This window comes from Daktulosphaira vitifoliae, unplaced genomic scaffold (assembly GCF_025091365.1).
Source record: "Daktulosphaira vitifoliae isolate Bord-2020 unplaced genomic scaffold, ASM2509136v1 Scaffold_1, whole genome shotgun sequence".
Taxonomy (NCBI): Eukaryota; Metazoa; Arthropoda; class Insecta; order Hemiptera; family Phylloxeridae; genus Daktulosphaira; species Daktulosphaira vitifoliae.
The window spans coordinates 46,694,288-46,712,075 of NW_026099572.1; the positions used below are offsets into that span (position 1 = coordinate 46,694,288).

At 28.6% G+C, this 17,788-nt stretch overlaps 5 protein-coding genes across 5 annotated transcripts in view; 3 read left to right on the forward strand and 2 right to left on the reverse strand.

The window, feature by feature from the left end:
* Nucleotides 1-2,344, reverse strand: part of LOC126904311 (uncharacterized) — a 25,646-nt gene extending 23,302 nt beyond the window's left edge. Inside the window, exon 1 of the mRNA XM_050683284.1 lies at nucleotides 2,138-2,344. Coding sequence (XP_050539241.1) covers nucleotides 2,138-2,317 — 180 coding nt within the window. The 5' untranslated portion in view covers nucleotides 2,318-2,344. The remainder of the gene's footprint in view (nucleotides 1-2,137) is intronic.
* LOC126904320 (uncharacterized) overlaps nucleotides 1-17,788 on the reverse strand; it is a 53,405-nt gene that overhangs the window by 23,302 nt on the left and 12,315 nt on the right. The window lies entirely within an intron of this gene.
* LOC126893808 (zinc finger protein 614-like) lies at nucleotides 7,182-7,836 on the forward strand. The gene is made up of 3 exons (XM_050664327.1): nucleotides 7,182-7,341; nucleotides 7,430-7,504; nucleotides 7,574-7,836. Exons 1-3 carry the CDS (start codon nucleotides 7,185-7,187, stop codon nucleotides 7,834-7,836), a joined length of 495 nt encoding a protein of 164 aa, XP_050520284.1. The 5' UTR covers nucleotides 7,182-7,184.
* On the forward strand, nucleotides 7,994-11,710 carry LOC126893816 (uncharacterized). Its single transcript, XM_050664338.1, has 7 exons — nucleotides 7,994-8,202; nucleotides 8,442-9,160; nucleotides 9,243-10,402; nucleotides 10,459-10,591; nucleotides 10,658-10,939; nucleotides 10,992-11,577; nucleotides 11,640-11,710. The coding sequence occupies exons 1-6, from the start codon at nucleotides 7,994-7,996 to the stop codon at nucleotides 10,994-10,996; spliced, it is 2,508 nt and encodes an 835-aa protein (XP_050520295.1). The 3' UTR covers nucleotides 10,997-11,577; nucleotides 11,640-11,710.
* Nucleotides 15,619-16,456, forward strand: LOC126893825 (uncharacterized). Its single transcript, XM_050664346.1, has one exon. The coding sequence runs from the start codon at nucleotides 15,926-15,928 to the stop codon at nucleotides 16,454-16,456; it is 531 nt and encodes a 176-aa protein (XP_050520303.1). The 5' UTR covers nucleotides 15,619-15,925.

Genomic DNA, 17,788 nt, shown 5'->3' on the forward strand with positions numbered 1-17,788 from the left:
AGGCCTTTTCAAAACAAATTTATTTGTAATTTACTTACCACAAAAATATCTGAATCTCAGTCATGTTTCTGTGGTGTGACACAGCCCGTAATAGCGCACTAATCATTTACAGTGAACTAGCACGTTATCCAGTCGTGATTATCAGCTGTTCATCGTCGCACTCATTAGTGTTAACGATAACACTAGTTTGTCCTGTCCGGCGGTCGGGAAATAGGACAGGTCAGGGGAGTGAAGCACTGCGAGACACGTCGGCGACTATGTAATCAGTACATCTGTGACTTACATCCGCCGCACGTGCCGTCGAAATATAGATATATTGACTTTATATCGAACTTTAATATTGTCAACCCGTGTTTTTAATTATTTAAGTTTTATGGACATTGTTAAAGGTGTAATAAATTGAGTCCACAATTATTTCAATCATCGTGATACATTTAAATTATTATTAACAACTTTTATACCATATCAGGTGTTATGTTTGTTTGTACCGTTACAACTAAAGAATATCACGGCTACAACATTAACTATTATACGTATTTTACAAATGTTATCATTTGCTTATCGAAATAACATTATTAGCAACTGATGTTAAAATACATTAATTGTAAATATAACCTGCGCCTAAGTGTGTTAATACACAAAGAATATGGCTAGTTTTTTTTATAAAATAATAGGCGTAAGATTATTAAATTTTTTAGGGTTTCAAAAGTTAATTTCTCTTATCATTGAAAATAGTTTAAGTAACATACGAATTTGTAGATGTTTTTAAATTGGGAAGTAATAGCTTTGATTATGGCTCTTTTTAATGCATGAATTAGGTGAGCAAGTACCCCAAGTAATATTCTTATGATTCTATTCCAAATAGTCTCTAAAACCTAATAGTCAGTCGCTTGTCATTGAAGGCAACATAGAAAATATATATTTTTTAGTTATTAATTAATTGATAAACACTATTAAATATTTACAAAAATAATTATATTAATTATTTTTCAACAAGAAATTTTTAATGCATTTCATATGTCTAGTTTGATTAGGTTTTATTTTGTAAAATTTATTTTACAATTGACTAATTTTTAAAACATTAATATAACAGAAATCTTGCATTAGTCGTTACATTAAATTATAAATTAGTGACACAACCAAAGAGAAGTTTCCGGGTCCGGACCTCATGGACATAAAGTCGTAATAGTGGGGAGTTGTGGAAGGTTGAATTTTCCCCCTACTCTACGTTCTAAAAGTTATCTGGACTCCCCATACAAAATTTCTAATTGCTCCACTGTCAAAAATAATAAGAGGCGTTTGTAATTGAGAGTTAAAAAAAAATAATAATAAAAATATTTAAAATAAACGTCTCTGAAAAACAATTTATATACATTATTATAATTTATATAATATAATATTACATTAATATATAAAAGAAAATACTTAGAATTTTACTTCTAATAATTGAATCTTAGTAATATTTTAGATTACAAATACATTAGATATTACAGTTTAAAGAATGTTTTTTTTTTTTGAGCATAAAGTAAAGAAAACCAGATATTTATTTTACTACCTAATCTTTAAATCCAAAATTTACGCAAAACATGGTAACACCTTCCTTAACTTTTTCTTGAAATGATGGGTGATACGGATTAAATGTAAATACATCAACACATGTTTTATCAAGTTTGTTTATTTCTTCAATATACTTGATGATGAAATTTTCTGATTCAGGTGAAACAATGGTGTCGAATTTCTGTATTACAGGTGTGTTAACAATATTATAATATTTTACAAAAATATTATTCATTGATTCATAACTTCTTTCTTTTTTGTCAATTATTTTTATCTCTTCTATAATATCTAGTGATTTATTAAGATTATTGAGAACTTTATTCTTATCATCACAATTTAAATATTTTAATGCTCTAGCCATACAACTTATTAATGGTTCTAACTGAAGAATAGCTGCGACTAATTTTAAATAATGTTGAAGTTTATTTTCGTCATTTGGCTGATGATTATATCCAAATGTCATCCATCTAAAATTACAATTGAAATAACCTAATAGTTGTTCATAAACTTTACTTAATATCAATGCAGCATCTTTCTTAACAATAATAGGATTATCTTCAAATACTTTATTGACTGATACCTTACTACCATATGGAGATAGAAAGTAAACTCTAGTTATTTTTTTCCATCCATCAGATGTAATAATTCTATTAAATTCAGCATCTTCAATGCTTGTTTTCAAAAATCTTGTTTTAAAATTATTAGAACTGTTAGTAAGACATATTAGTACAAAAAAATGTATTAATCGTGTAGGTAACATAATAAATAATTGTTACTAAACAAAAAAAATTACTTGTATATGNGTAGGTAACATAATAAATAATTGTTACTAAACAAAAAAAATTACTTGTATATATTTTATACCATTATTTCATTGAATTTATATAGTCTACATTTATGAGTATTATTATTGATGTATATTTTTACATTATAATTTATTAGTATTTGTTTAGGCCATGAAAATATGTTTGTGTTGAAAGAAGTTTATTTGACGTTACATAACATAAAAATAAAATTATATAAATCGAATTTTTTTTTAACTACTAATCCCAATTCGAAATTAAAAATGTATTTATTTGTGAAATATTTTTGAGTTTCATGTCACGACTGAATGTACCACACGCACAAGGTTAAGTTAATTAATGACAGAAATAGTTATTACAAAACATTTAATAATGCACATTTTTCTAAAATACAGAAAAATATAATCCATAACTTTTCGAATATAATTTCCTTTGGCTCATTGCCGAGGGACTCTGATAATTCAGATTGATCATATTTAAATACTAATGCCCTACTTAACTAATTACAAACAAGTGAATATTTAAAAATCATATTCAAAATAAATGAATACTACACTGTATTCTGTATAGTATTACATTCTCATCTCTGTGTAATATTATATTACTACTTATAATATTAACAAATAATATGATGTTATCATTTGTACATGTATTTACATATTTTGAATATACAAGGTCGCCAAAACAGGGTTCCCTTATTTAAATATAAAATAACCAGCTAATTATGCGATAAAATCTACTTATTATAGAAATTTTTAAGCAACGCCTAAATAAATATCAAATAATATTACAAATTAAAAAATCGCTAATTTTTGACATTTTTTCAACTTTTTTTTACTTAAAATTGCCATAACTTTTTAAAAATGACCAAATATATATAATTTTTTTTTATATAGACATGTGAGATAATTACCTCTCATTTTGTGTATATTTTTTATTAATTTGTTCCTTTACTTACCAACAGAAGGGATTCAAAATGAAAACTTTTTCACAAAAAATTAATTTTTTTAACTTAACTTTTGATAGTGTTCCGAAAATACTGACACTTTAATATATATCATAAATTAAAGCTAATGTAATATACTTTATTATGGAAGAAAAAATGTTCGCATTTTATTTTGTCTTCATGGAGAAAATGGCTACCGTATGCTAGTTTTGTGTTAAAATGCGTATAGAAAGTAGAACTTATTCTAGTAATATTAATAAAAATTTAAAATATCTAAATTAATATTATGTTAATATAACTAACATACTTTTATAAATACTTAATACTATAAGGAGAATGCTAACAGTTTTATTGAAGTATAATAAATACACATCATATAAATCAATAATTTTTTTTGACTATTTAATGATTTTTGTTTATCTAAACTTTTTCTTTCTGCATTGGACACATATTTTATTCATGCTTTTACTGAAGGTAATAATATAAAAGAATTATCTTTTCCAAACTTGAAAGTATTCTTTACAAAAGCCATTTACACTAACAAACAATAACAATGACAAAAATCTTTTTTATCAGCATTGCAGTCAAATCGACTATAAAACTACACATTAAAAGGTTCGTTTTTAAATTGTTATTGAAAATTAATTTTTCTTTAATTATTACAAAAAATATAACAGCTGTTATCATAAAAACCTTCTATCGGCAAATGTTTTATTTATTTTTGAACTACTTAGCACTATTTATTAAAAAACAAAATGTTTGAAATAGCGATAGTAAAATATCTATCATACGCAGTTGATTCTTTTCGAAAGTAAACTATTCGTATATATTCACAGAACATATTTATTAAAAAATGTAATTTTCCAAAAAATTATAATTTATAATTTTTCATAAATAATCGATTCACTTATCCTAATAATTTATTTATAAAATAAGGGTGAGTACGACAAGTTAACGATTGGGGCAAGATGATGATTTTCTTGGGTTTATAAAATATACAAATGAATAAAATAAATTAAAAATTTAAAGTCTTGTTCAAAATTGGGTAGAACTAAATAGGATATTTGACTAAAAATGAAAAGGGAAACACATTTTTTTTCGTTTACCATAAATTTTAAAAATATAGTATAGTTTCATGAAGTTTTTATGAAAATATTTTTAAGCATATTAACTAAACTATGAAAAAAACTCGAAAATAGTTTAAATGAATACAAGTGTTTTTTAAATTTCAATATAGATTCTTTGCAAGAACGATATAATATTGTTGTTCTACAGCGTTAGAATTTAATTTGAGTTTGAATAAATAAAAATAGCATTTTTAATTGTAATAGCTAAAAAAAAATAATAATGGACACAAAGTATTTGAAATTCTAAGTCTTATTCAAGTTTGGAGAGAATTGGAAGGGATAATTTAATAAAAAGGAAAAGGGATAGTTTTTTTTTATCGTTATTGGTAAATAAAATTTCTATGTATAAAATAATTAGTTCAATTACTAAAAAAAAAAAAAATAAACCAAACATTTATCCAGAAATGTACCTTACACAGTCATGTAGTCAATTTTTCTCTATTTATATAATAAATATTTACAAATTTTGTAAATTAATTTTTTTTTTTTTATATATATACTCGGTAGACCAATTAAAAAATTACGCGTTCAGATATTGTATAATCACCCAAAGTCCAACTACAGCCAGTATAATTCAGGAAAGGCTTGCTCTCTTTTTCGACTGATAATGTTGGATATGGGCGCAACTAGCAAGTGTTGCTGGGGGGCTGCAGCATTCCAGTCCTAATTCAATATAATTATGAGAAAATAATTTGTTTTCATTTTATGGACGATTTTTTTTAAAATAAACAATTTTTTAAATAATTAACAATAAAATAATATGATACTAAAATAAACAATTTTTTTTTATACAATGATTGTTTAATGATAAAAAGAAAAATTTTAAATAATTTAAAACATCTTTGGGGTTGTTTTGATAATAAAAATATGATAATAAGATGAACCGATAAATGACATGAAATATTAATGAAATGATTGTATTATGGCTTATTTATAAAAAAAACTTTATTTTTTATTGGTTAACTATAAAAATTTAGGTAAGTTATTATTTAAATAAGTAATTATTTAAGGAAATTTACTCGCGAGTGTGGTCTTAAGAGCATTTTATAATTTCAGCACCCCTAGCATTTAGTTGTACCTATGATGTTGGCGATAAAAACAATATTGCTCGTTTTTTCTTTTTTAAATGCTTTAAAATTTTATTTTTTATCTATTTAATAAACGATGATCTCCTTTATTTGCAAAAATAACTTTCTTTTTAATTAATAGTTAAATTTTAATAATAATAATAATAATAATACTTCATTTTTATGAAGATTTAAACGTCTCCCAATTGTTGATTTAATAATTTTTAGAGCTATTAAGCTCATTATAAAATATCTTTTGTATATTTTATGCATATCTCATAAATTGAATAAAATGTGAAGTCGTTTTGCAATCATAGAGTAATACATTTATGATATTTTTAGTATAATCTGACTAGATTTATTGTGTTGTTTATGTGTTATACTAAATATGAAACAACATTTGATGTTTTTCATGTAGTCAAAACCGTATTGGCTTTATTAACTGAAAACTATTTATTTATTTATTTTTTTTAATTATAACAATAAATTACATTAAAATAATTTTACACATTAATCTAATATGAAAAGTATTAATAAAAACAAGTAATTAATAGTTTTTGTATTTCTAAATTGCTTATTAAAAAAAATTGACACATTATTGAAAACTGAAATAATTTTAATGAATTATTCTTAATATAAAATAATTAAACAATTTAAAAAATAATTTAAATAATTACATTTTGAAAAAATTATACATTTTAGTACAAAAAAAACAAGGTATAATATAAGAATTTTTCTGAGCTACGCAATAAAAATTCTAAACTTGTTAATTGGAGCATTTCGTCCCAATAGCTGATGATAATTATCGAGTATTTCTATTCTACATTAGTTGAATTTAGCCATTTTATGAATTGAAACACCTCATACTATGAGGTGTTTAACAAAATTAACACTTTAGAAAAAAATTTTTAATAATTATTTATCTTAACACTGTAATATCCTGATAACAAATGTTTAAAAACTATACTTTAAAGTATAACTTTTTTTTGGTTTAACTTATAATTATAAAATTTTAACCAACAAATAGAAAACTATATAAGGATTTCAAAAATATACATTTTGTGAATTTTGAAAAAATACAAAGTGAAAAATTGAGTGTTGGTTCAAAAAATATAGGAATATCTTGAAAATTCGTAACAAATACTGTTTTTTTTTTTGTATAGTACTCCAGTATTGTTTTGTTTTGAAGTAATTGAAGCAATGATATAATTCAATCTTCTACATATATTAACGTAATACGATGGTTTATTTAGGTATTACGTGTGACAATCTTACAATAAATTATTAGTATAATTATAAAAAAAATGGACAATCATGGACGGTAGAATACTACCATGATAACACATGATTATTGGATATAACAACGTGATCTTCTGAATTAAGGGAAATGGTCTGATTTAAAAAAAAATTTTTTGTTAATGTGTAATCGTTATTGTATAAAACATGTATACACATAATCTATTACATATATTTGTATACAAATATTTAGAAATCGAGAGTTTAAAATTAATTATTATGATATTAAAGTGAAATTACTTAAGTGGTGAAGGAATGGGTTAGTTTACGGGGATATGTGACCTATGATTTGTTGACCCTCCTATGAAAATACGTGTTTTTTCCGCATAAAAGAAGGATTATTACTCGAGCAAAATTAATAGTGTTGTGTCAGTTAAACGCCTTAAAAATGTTTTCTTGTGACAAGTGTGAAAAAGTGTATGTCGCCAAAAACTGTTTGATGAGACATAGGAAAATACATGACGGTATACGATTTAAGTGTTATTTATGCCCATTTAGTTTTTCGGACAAATGTGGACTTGTACGCCATGTTCAAAAGATACACCGTAAATATTACAATTATTATTCAGTAAAATAGTAATATGAAAAGAGAAAATATATTAGTAGAGTGTTAATATAAGTGTATTATTTTAGACCCCGTAAAGTATGGTGTGGACTATAATATTTCTATAGGAAATCATGCTGATTCGAGGGCTATGTCAACAAGTGGTAAGTAAAGAAAATATATATTATTAGAAATTTATATGCTAAAATAAATATATGATTATTTGTTTTTAGAAAATTTAAATGTTGCGGAGAGAATGCAGGCAGGTCCCAGTGCAATTAGTCCTAAACGTCGCAAACAATGTAACACCGACAATACGATTAAATGTAAACGGGTAAAGGCTAAACGATTACAGGACATTACGACGAGCGGTTTTCATAAAACGGGTGAATCATTAAATAGTCAAATTTTATGGTTATATAAAAAAAATATTGAAAATGTAGTCGGGTATCAATCGTTTTTGTCGGCAACAAGAGACGATTTAGTTGAAAAATGACGCGACTGTTNGAGGCGATTTAGTTGAAAAATTACGCGACTGTCTTAAAGAAATGGGGCCGATAAAATTCAACTTAAAACTGGAGGCGACTTATACTGTACCGAATAATGAAAACAAATATAAAAATCGGTCATTTAAAACGTCGGCAGCCGAGATAATGAACGAGGACGATATTGATCATGCTGTGGATATTTCATACACAAAATTATTAGAAGAACAGGAAAATTATGCTGGTAAAGGTAGTAATTTTTCGTTTTCTAATATAGACGGTATTTTACTGGGTGTATACAAATATCAGCCTTTAGGCGGGAGTTCTTACATTGATTTACCGTATGATATTAAAAACAGAAATGCTGTAATAAACCCGTAAAATATAGATCAACAATGTTTCAAATGGGCTATATTGGCGAAAAAAATGACTGGTAATAACAAATATATAGTAGGTTACAACTATAAGTCTATAGAAAACTCTTATAATTTCTCCGGTTTATCATTCCCAACACCGATTTCAGACATAAAAATTTTCGAAAAAAATAATCCCCATACTTCAGTCAATGTTTACGGACTAAAATTGAAAGATTTACATAATAAACCCGAATATTTAGTTTATGCGCTGAAGAACGTAAAGACCATATTGATTTGTTAATTGTGTCAAATGCCGCGGGTGACAGCCATTACACTTATATTACCGATTTTGGTCAATTGGTACAGTCACAAATAACAAAGAATACGGCAAAAAGGATATTTTGTAAACGGTGTTACACGGGCTTTAATAATGTACCTAAAAAGTATAAACTACGTGGAGTTGAGGCGTTAGAAGAACATAAAAAAATTTGTGGCGAAAACAAACCGTTTTTACCTATAATGCCTGAAGAGGGCACTAAATTAAAGTTCGAGTCATGGGGCAAAACACAGGAACATCCATTTGCAATTTATGCTGATTTTGAAAGCCTGCTGGTCAAGTCCAACAAAGATACGAAAGGCAATACAAGTTATATACATGATCATGTTGCAATGAGCTATGGATACATAGTAAAAGCAGCCGACAGTGTACCCATAGAATTATTGCAACAGTATAATATTCAAACGACGCCTAAAATATACAGAGGAAATAAAAGCAGTGGACCTGGGGAAGTAGCCAATCGTTTCATGGATGACGTAACTGAAGTGGCGTTGAAAATTGAAGAGTTGCTCAAGACGAACGTTGATATTTGTATGACACATGAAGAAACTGAAGAACATATAAAGAAAACCTGCTGTGACTTGTGTAAGGGTGGTTTTACAGAGAAAAATCATAAAGTAGCAGACCATGATCATTTGACAGGTAAATCATACACATAACTGTGTTAAATGTATAATAATTAATATAAAAAGAAAATTTATGTATATATTTATATTCGTTTCAGGTAGTTTTAGAAAAACGCTTTGTAACAGTTGCAATTTAAAATTAACAACGCCCAAGTTTGTTAACGTATATTTCCATAATCTTAGCTCGTACGACGGACACTTTTTAGTTAAAGCCCTTGGAAGAGATACTAGTAGAATAAGTGTAATACCCGCTACAGAAGAAAAATATATTTCTTTTTCAAAATTTGTTTCAAACAAATTTTCGCTAAGGTTCGTCGATACATTTCGTTTTATGGGTACTAGTTTAGCGGCTCTCGCTGAAAATTTGCGCGCCGCCGACATAAAATTATTCCAAGAAACCGCAAAAGCGTTTTCATCGGACGGTGACATTGATTTGGTGACCCGTAAAGGCGTGTACCCGTATTCATACACCTCAAGCTGGGATGTACTCGAAGAAAAACAATTGCCGTCAAAAGCCGATTTTTATAACGATCTGTCAGAAACGCATATTGATGATGCCGAATACAAACACGCACAAAACGTCTGGCAACATTTCAATTGTAAAACGCTCGGTGAGTACTCTGATCTGTACCTGAAAACTGACGTAACAATACTTGCGGACGTTTTTACGAATTTTCGCAAGTTATGTCTACTAAAATATAAATTGGAACCGGCATATTATTTTACGAGTCCCGGTCTGTCTTTTGACGCTATGCTGCTGCATACGGGCGTTTCACTAGATCTCATGAGTGATTATGAACAGCAACTTTTTATTGAGAGAGGAATACGGGGAGGAATGACAACTTCGGTGTTGAAACATGCCACAGCCAACAATGAAAAGACGCCTCATTATGATATCAAACAACAAAAATCTGAAATTATATATTTGGATGTCAATAATTTGTATGGTTGGAGTATGTCTCAACATATGCCATGTGGTGACTTTAAGTGGTTAGACGTGGACGACGAAACGAAAATTTTAAAGACTGTGGAAGAGTTACCTGCGGATTCTCCTATAGGAATGGCCCTTGAAGTGACGGTGTCGTACCCGAAAGAGTTACATGATGCCCACAACGAAATGCCGTTTCTACCTGAACGAAAATGTCCGCCTAATTCACGGGTCAAAAAACTGTTGTCTACTTTCGATCGGAAAGAAAACTACGTTATACACTATTTAAATTTAAAACAGGCTATGGCAAACGGATTAAAAGTAGAAAAGGTAATTCATAAAATTATATTTTAAAAATATAATAATAACATGTCATTAAATTACAGGTGCATAAGGTGTTACAATTTAAGCAGTCGGCCTGGCTATCAAAATATATACAACTCAACACGGAGATGAGACAGAAAGCCAAAAATGATTTTGAAAAAGACTTTTTTAAATTAATGAACAACGCTGTTTTTGGTAAGTTTTAAAATTAAATAAAAATATATATAAACATAATTTTAATGCGATTTCGTTTGTTAACAGGTAAAATGATGGAACGTGTACAATTTAGAACGCAAATGGAATTGGTCAATAATCCTAAACGAGCGGCTAAATTAATTAGAAAGCATAATTTCAAACATTGTACAACGTACAGTGAAAATTTATCAGCGTTTGTATTGGAAAAGAAAATTATCGATTTTTGTAAACCAGTATATGTAGGTTTCGCAATTTTAGAAATTAGTAAAACTCTCGTATACGATTTCCATTATAACGTAATGAAGAAATATTTCAAAGACCGTGCTCGACTGTTATACGGTGACACAGGTAGATTAATTAATATTTTTTATTGAAAAAATTTAATGATTTTATTGTTTAGATTAATTAGTGTACTTTATCGTGGGTGATGATTTTTACGCGGTGGCAAAGAAAAATCCTTATCTATTGGCTAGACTTGACACTTCAGGTTTGCCGAGCAGTCACCCGTGTTATTCAAACGCTAACAAAAAGGTGCCTGGTTTGTGGAGTGACGAAGCGCCTGAGAAATCTATATTGGAGTTTATTAGTTTAAGACCAAAATGTTATGGTTTTGACTTGGAGGGTAAAGAAAAAATTAAGGCGAAAAGGATACGTGGTCACGTTGTGAAAAATCATCTTACAGTCGAGGACCTGAAACGGTGTTTGTATGCTGAAGAGGAGCCTGCAGTAAGCGAGGCTCATGCAACAGCGGCTATATATGGCATGATGGTTGTAAACAACATTCATGAGAGAGCCGTGGACCCTTATTGCCCCGTTGTAAAGTACCCGACTTATACACCATACAGAGAAAATGTGTCAATCAGATCATTTCAACACCAAATATACACCATTAAGACTATGAAAATGACATTAAACCGTTTAGATGATAAGCGGGTTATATCAGAAGACCGTATTACTACCTACGCTTACGGTCATTATAAACTAGAGTACATATACCATAATTATGCTAATAATTATTAAATATATATTAAATAGTGTTTTTTTTTAGGAATGCAGACAGCATTGAAACTTAAGATTTGTAGTTACATCTTATAAACTAATGTAAAAATAATACATAGATTACAAAAATTTATTAGTAAACTATATTATTATTATTATGTAGAAAAATTTATTGTTGAAATTATATTAAAGAATAAAAATTAACCTTGGTTAAAATATAAATAATTGATTAATCGACTCATATAGTAATAAAAAACTATGCTTATTGAACTATGCCTGTTCATAGCTAATACATCACCCTCTTACACGTATAACGTTACATACAATAATCTATGGCACATTCCTCAATCAGTATAATAGTATTATTCATATATATGAATTTTTGGGTAAATAAACAACAAACATGTTATATGTTACTTATAAGTTTTATTTTAAAAATATTATACAATTTGACTACATTATTTAATTATAGTGAAATATAACAATATTTTAAGTACTAAGAATTATTAATATACCAATGTCTTAACATAAACATTTTATAAAAACTACAATAAGTTGGATTCAAATTCATATGAAATAAACATGATGGATAAGAACTATTTGTTGTCAGTTGTGTTATACGAGGACAGCCAATATCTTCCATGTTAATGACATTTACGTGTGGCATATATTGTTGTAAAATGTCTCTTTTTTGTAACCCTTATACAAATATGTCTGTAAATTTTAACGAGTTTAAAATTCTCGGTNCGAGGACAGCCAATATCTTCCATGTTAATGACATTTACGTGTGGCATATACTGTTGTAAAATGTCTCTTTTTTGTAACCCTTATACAAATATGTCTGTAAATTTTAACGAGTTTAAAATTCTCGGTAGTTTTTCAATTTCTACGTCTCCGTGCTGAGGTTGCATTGAATGTCTGTGCTTTTTCAACCACGCGTTAACAATTCGACTTTTTTCATCTGTTAGAGTTGCATGTTTAAATATCCAGTGTTGTGTAGCATAAGTGTCAGTATCCACTACAGATAGTTCTTTTATAAGATACTCGTTATTCGATCGAGGATACGGATCTTGTTCTAGGGCGTTTTATTTTTTGAATTAACGTACACTGGAGTCAGTATAGGCTTCGTATTTTACGAAACCTTTAATTTTATTAATCTGTTCTTCTATATGACTATATTGTAACTTAGAAGTTGAATCTGTTGCGTTAAAATTAGTATTTAAATTTTCAATTTTAACTTCTACTCCGTGTATTTGTACATTTATTTGTTCAATTATTTTCTTATAATTACTAAGCGTTTCAGTAATTTTTATAATATCTGTTTCTAATTCAGCTAATTTAGACTCTAGTATGCATATTTTTTTTATTCTTTTACTTTCTAATGATGAACCAAAAACATCCATTACTGTTAACGTTTACGAGTGAACTAAAAATATTTTATTAGTTTTGCAGATTTTATTCTGCTCAGATGATTTTTTGTATTTTAAAAAGTAATAACACACAGTTTAATTAAAGATAGGTAGAGGGGATATGTCACCTTAAGGTTAAATAAATATCCATATTTAAATATATATTAATACTTTATTATATGGAGTAAAAAATACAATAAATAGTGCATATTATACATTTTTACATTAATATCTTACAATAATATTAAAATTATTTATTTTTCAAGTTCATTTTTATTCATCCATGAATCATGTTTTGAAGGAAAACCCATCCAACGAACCAATACTTTATCTCCTTTACGTCGTACAATTTTTTCAATCAGATAATTATGCGGATACTTGGTTTTTTGTAATTCTTGTTCATAAAAACACCCTCTAATTGGATTTTTTTCAAAGTCTTCGAGAAGATAGGTTACTGGTATAGTGTTGCATACCTTTGCTATAGTAAATATTTCAAAAGACCAATTACTCAAATAGCCTTTTTCAAATACGACCTTGTTCGAACTAACCCTTACATAATCACCTCTACGAAATTTAATTTTTTGTTTCGTTTTATGTACAGTACTGTGTATAACCACTGCCGAAGGATTGTTATCGGCATACGTAGGAGTCATCTTTATTATTCTATGCACGCTGTTGTTGTACTCGTGCATAACTTTGTTTAATATAGATATCCAATTGTGTGATCCTTGAGCGGTAAACTCTCTATATAATTTGGTCTTGATGGTTCGAATTAATCGCTCACAAATTGACGCTTTTAATGTGCTATACGTCGAGTAATGATTTATGTTGTATTTTTTCATAAGAGTTGAAAATTTTGAGTTATAGAATTCTTTACCCAAATCGCTCTGTACGTGAACGATATTACGTTTTGCAAGTATAGGTTCTATTGCTTTCACTATATCAGCTCTTCTTTTTGATTTTAGGGGTACTGCCCATGAATATTTTGTAAAACAAACAAAATATATTTATAGCCTTTATTCTGTCTATGATATGGTATAAATTCAGCTAAATTGATATGAAATAAATCGTCACGGCTTTTACNGCCTTTATTCTGTCTATGATATGGTATAAATTCAGCTAAATCGATCTGAAATAAATCGTCACGGCTTTTAAGTACAACACTACGTCTATCGTAATGTATTCGTCTAGGTCTATGTAGTTCTTCCGCAATTTGTCTTTTAAACATTTGGTATTTTTTTAATTATGCCCGCCTCGTATAATTCTTCATAAATTGATATAATTTCATTACCATGTGCATTATTGCCTGCTGCCTGCGAAGCCAATAGTAATCTAAGACGGTCGCAGAGCTCGTCTGCGTTATTCCAATATTTATAGTTATTCGATGTATTCAATGACAACTCAAGACCTCTGCCCTCGACAAACAATTTACTTATAACTTCTTTATACTTGTAGCCATTTGTTTTCTTAATTTTTAATTTATTCGTTGTTAAGTGCGCAGAAGTATGAACTAGAATGTCTCTATAGACATCCAAGTCATTTTTACCGTATGCGTTAGGCCGTTTTGAAAATATTAACTGTATTAGACCGGGGGTTAATTGATATTTATTATTTTCTATGATCAGCTGAGCTGTTTTATAATTAAACTGAACAATTTTATCACCAAATTTCATTATATCCCCGTGTTTTTTCGGTGCATACGCTTTGTCCCCGTCATGATAAACTAGCCATGCCTCAACCGAGTCCATCATAGAAAATATTTGGTTTTCAGAATATCCACTAGAATTAGTGTCTTCAACATTATAGCTTTGATTATGCAGCTGAGTTACTATAGAATTATTTTCATCGTTTTTATAATTGTTACCATCATGGTTTTGTTTATATTTTAAATACTCGTTATTATTATCAAATTTATTAGTAAAATTTAAAATATGCGATGTTTTCTCTTTTTGAAGTGTTGTTAACTCGTTTAAAGGTTCAATAATGGGTTTTAATGTACGTTTCATGTAAACTTCATTAGTAACATCATCGTTTTGCAATGATTGGAATTTTCGTTTAATATTTTGCTTGGCCTCGGCTAATTGTCTCAATATTTCGTTATTAGATTCTCCGGCCATTGTTAATCGATTACTGACAAAAATCCCGTTATTACACGACATTATATTATTGCGAAAGTATCGAAACATTTACGATACCTGCCTTCATTTCGCGGATGATCTTTGCTAATTACTACAAAACTAAATTTACTATCGTTCCAACATGAATGACAAAATTCACGAAACTGGTTAAGTGTCATGTCTCCTGAACAATTATTAAAATATATATGCCGTATATTGGTTTCGTCTTGTTTGAATAGAATAAGCATATTAGCGTTATCCCGTATCAATTGTTTACCTACATAGCTAAACGATTGTGTTAAATAAAATATGTCAATGTTATTATGTCTGCCTCGAGTAAAATAGGTTCTTATAATTTCTTGAGATTCGGTTATTACGTCGTCGAATATAAAAACTGAAATTGGTAATGCGTCANGTCGAATATAAAAACTGAATTTGGCAATGCGTCATCAGGGCTAATTACAGTGTCGTTTTCATGAAACATGAATATTTTCATTCCTGGTATACTTTCTATAATATCCTTAAGCATTTGATATTTTGGTTGGTCTAGAGTTTTTGAATATATGTAAATATTTTTGAATTTTACACCGTTTTCAGCGACTAGTAAAGAAAATAAAACATTAGTTTTACCACAGCCCGACGGCCCCGCAATAATCGCTCTAATAGAGTTTGGAAATAAAGTGCCGTGTCGGGGAGGTTTATTGTCATTATTTTCAGTATCTGCGTTTATCACGGGGAGTTTAACACTTTGCTGTATAAACTTCATGTTTTCCACTATAAATAGTTTATCAGGACAGTAAACTGATCAAATGATGTCACGTCACGGTCGCAACAAGTCTAAAAGTGGTGTCGGTCTATTCAATACGCTCTTAAATAAATTACCTATAGAATTACACCTCAAAGGTTATAATTACTGTGGTCCAGGCACCCGGTTAAAAGAACGTTTAGCAAGGGGCAACGTGGGGGTAAACAAACTCGACGAACTCTGCAAATCTCACGACATTTTTTACGATAAACATTATTCGGCTGCAGAAAGACATAAAGCAGACGAAGTATTAGAACACGGGGCTTGGGACATTGTTAAATCAAAGGACTCTGGATTTAAAGAACGGGCTGCAGCATACCTAGTTACCAACGCCATGAAAGCAAAACGTAAAATCGGAATGGGATGTGGTTTTAAAACTATAGTTTCTGAAGCGAAAAAGGCTATTAAGAAACGTAAAAAGACAGCCGGTAAAGATATTACAAAATTAATAAAAATTGCGTTGACCGCTGCTCGCAAAAAAACTCGTCGTGGTAGCATTTCCCCCACACCACGTGTAGAAATTATATTATATTAAATTATATTCTTTGAAATTATGTACGATTTATGTTTAGACGTGACGGAAAGTTATGTCGACCAGTGTAAAATAATTAGTCAACAGGTACAATCATTTTTACCGTATAGCTCCACTGCGCTAGGTAAAAATGATGAAATTCGCAACATGGACAGTTACACTTTACCAAGTGCTAGTTATTTGTATTTGGAAGGTGAAGTGAAAAAACCTCATAGTATGAAGTCCAGTCCTAAATTTATTAACAACGGACTCGCATATTTATTTTCTGAAATACATTATGAAATAAACGGTACTCAAATACAAAAAGTACGAAACCCGGGCATTACATCTACTTTGAAAGGCTATTGCTCATATAGCCCCGCTGATATTAACGAACTACACACTGCGGCATGAGACATTACTACTGAAGACAATAAAAACTTTATCGACTGTACATATTTTTCTGGGATTATACCGCTATCGCATACAGGGTGATTTTTTTATCATAACCCACTCAATTACTTGCAGAATAATAATAATTTAAACATTTTTTTTTTTTATTATCTTTAGTTACACATTATTCTTGAATTTTTAACTATGTAATACTTTTTAAGTTCATCCCTTATGCCTTGGAAGGGGGTCAACTTTGTTTTTTTAAATGGTAACACATATTTTTAATTTAATAAAATGTTTGAGTTTTTAATTTAATAGTAAATGGCATTTGAATTTTTAATATAACTTAATTCGTTTATTAGATATAATCATTTAAAGTTTCAAATTTTTGAATTAATATACAGGTATAATACACAAGGGATTACAAATACAGGTAGCTAATTGGTTTTTTATAACATCGATATTAGCAGGTACACAGCATTGTTATTATCAATTGTAGTAAGGCACATTGTTATGAGTTTATAAATACACTAACTGACAATACAGAAAGTATATCTATTGATAATCATAATTGATAATAAACAATCCGTGACTGAGACAGCAATGTCATAAAAATCCAATTAGCTACCTGTATTTACAATCCCATGTGTATTATACATGTATATTAACTCAAAATTTTGAAACTTTAAATGTTTATATCTAATAAGCTAATAAAGTTATATTAAAAATTCAAATGCCATTTACTATTAAATTAAAAACTCAAACATTTTATTAAATTAAAAATATGTGTTACCATTTAAAAAAACAAAGTTGACCCCCCTCCAAGGCATAAGGGATGAACTTAAAAAGTATTACATAGTTAAAAATTCAAGAATAATGTGTAACTAAAAATAATAAAAAAAAAAAATGTTTAAATTATTATTATTCTGCAAGTAATTGAGTGGGTTATGATAAAAAAATCAC

Coding starts and splice junctions, on each gene's coding strand:
- LOC126893816 (XM_050664338.1), top strand. CDS start 7,994: ATGAACGAGGACGATATTGATCATGCTGTGGATATTTCATACACAAAA. Junction 8,203..8,441: donor AGAAATGCTGTAATAAACCC/GTAAAATATAGA, acceptor CCGAATATTTAG/TTTATGCGCTGAAGAACGTA. Junction 10,592..10,657: donor AATGAACAACGCTGTTTTTG/GTAAGTTTTAAA, acceptor GTTTGTTAACAG/GTAAAATGATGGAACGTGTA.
- LOC126893808 (XM_050664327.1), top strand. CDS start 7,185: ATGTTTTCTTGTGACAAGTGTGAAAAAGTGTATGTCGCCAAAAACTGT. Junction 7,342..7,429: donor CCATGTTCAAAAGATACACC/GTAAATATTACA, acceptor GTATTATTTTAG/ACCCCGTAAAGTATGGTGTG. Junction 7,505..7,573: donor GAGGGCTATGTCAACAAGTG/GTAAGTAAAGAA, acceptor ATTTGTTTTTAG/AAAATTTAAATGTTGCGGAG.
- LOC126893825 (XM_050664346.1), top strand. CDS start 15,926: ATGATGTCACGTCACGGTCGCAACAAGTCTAAAAGTGGTGTCGGTCTA.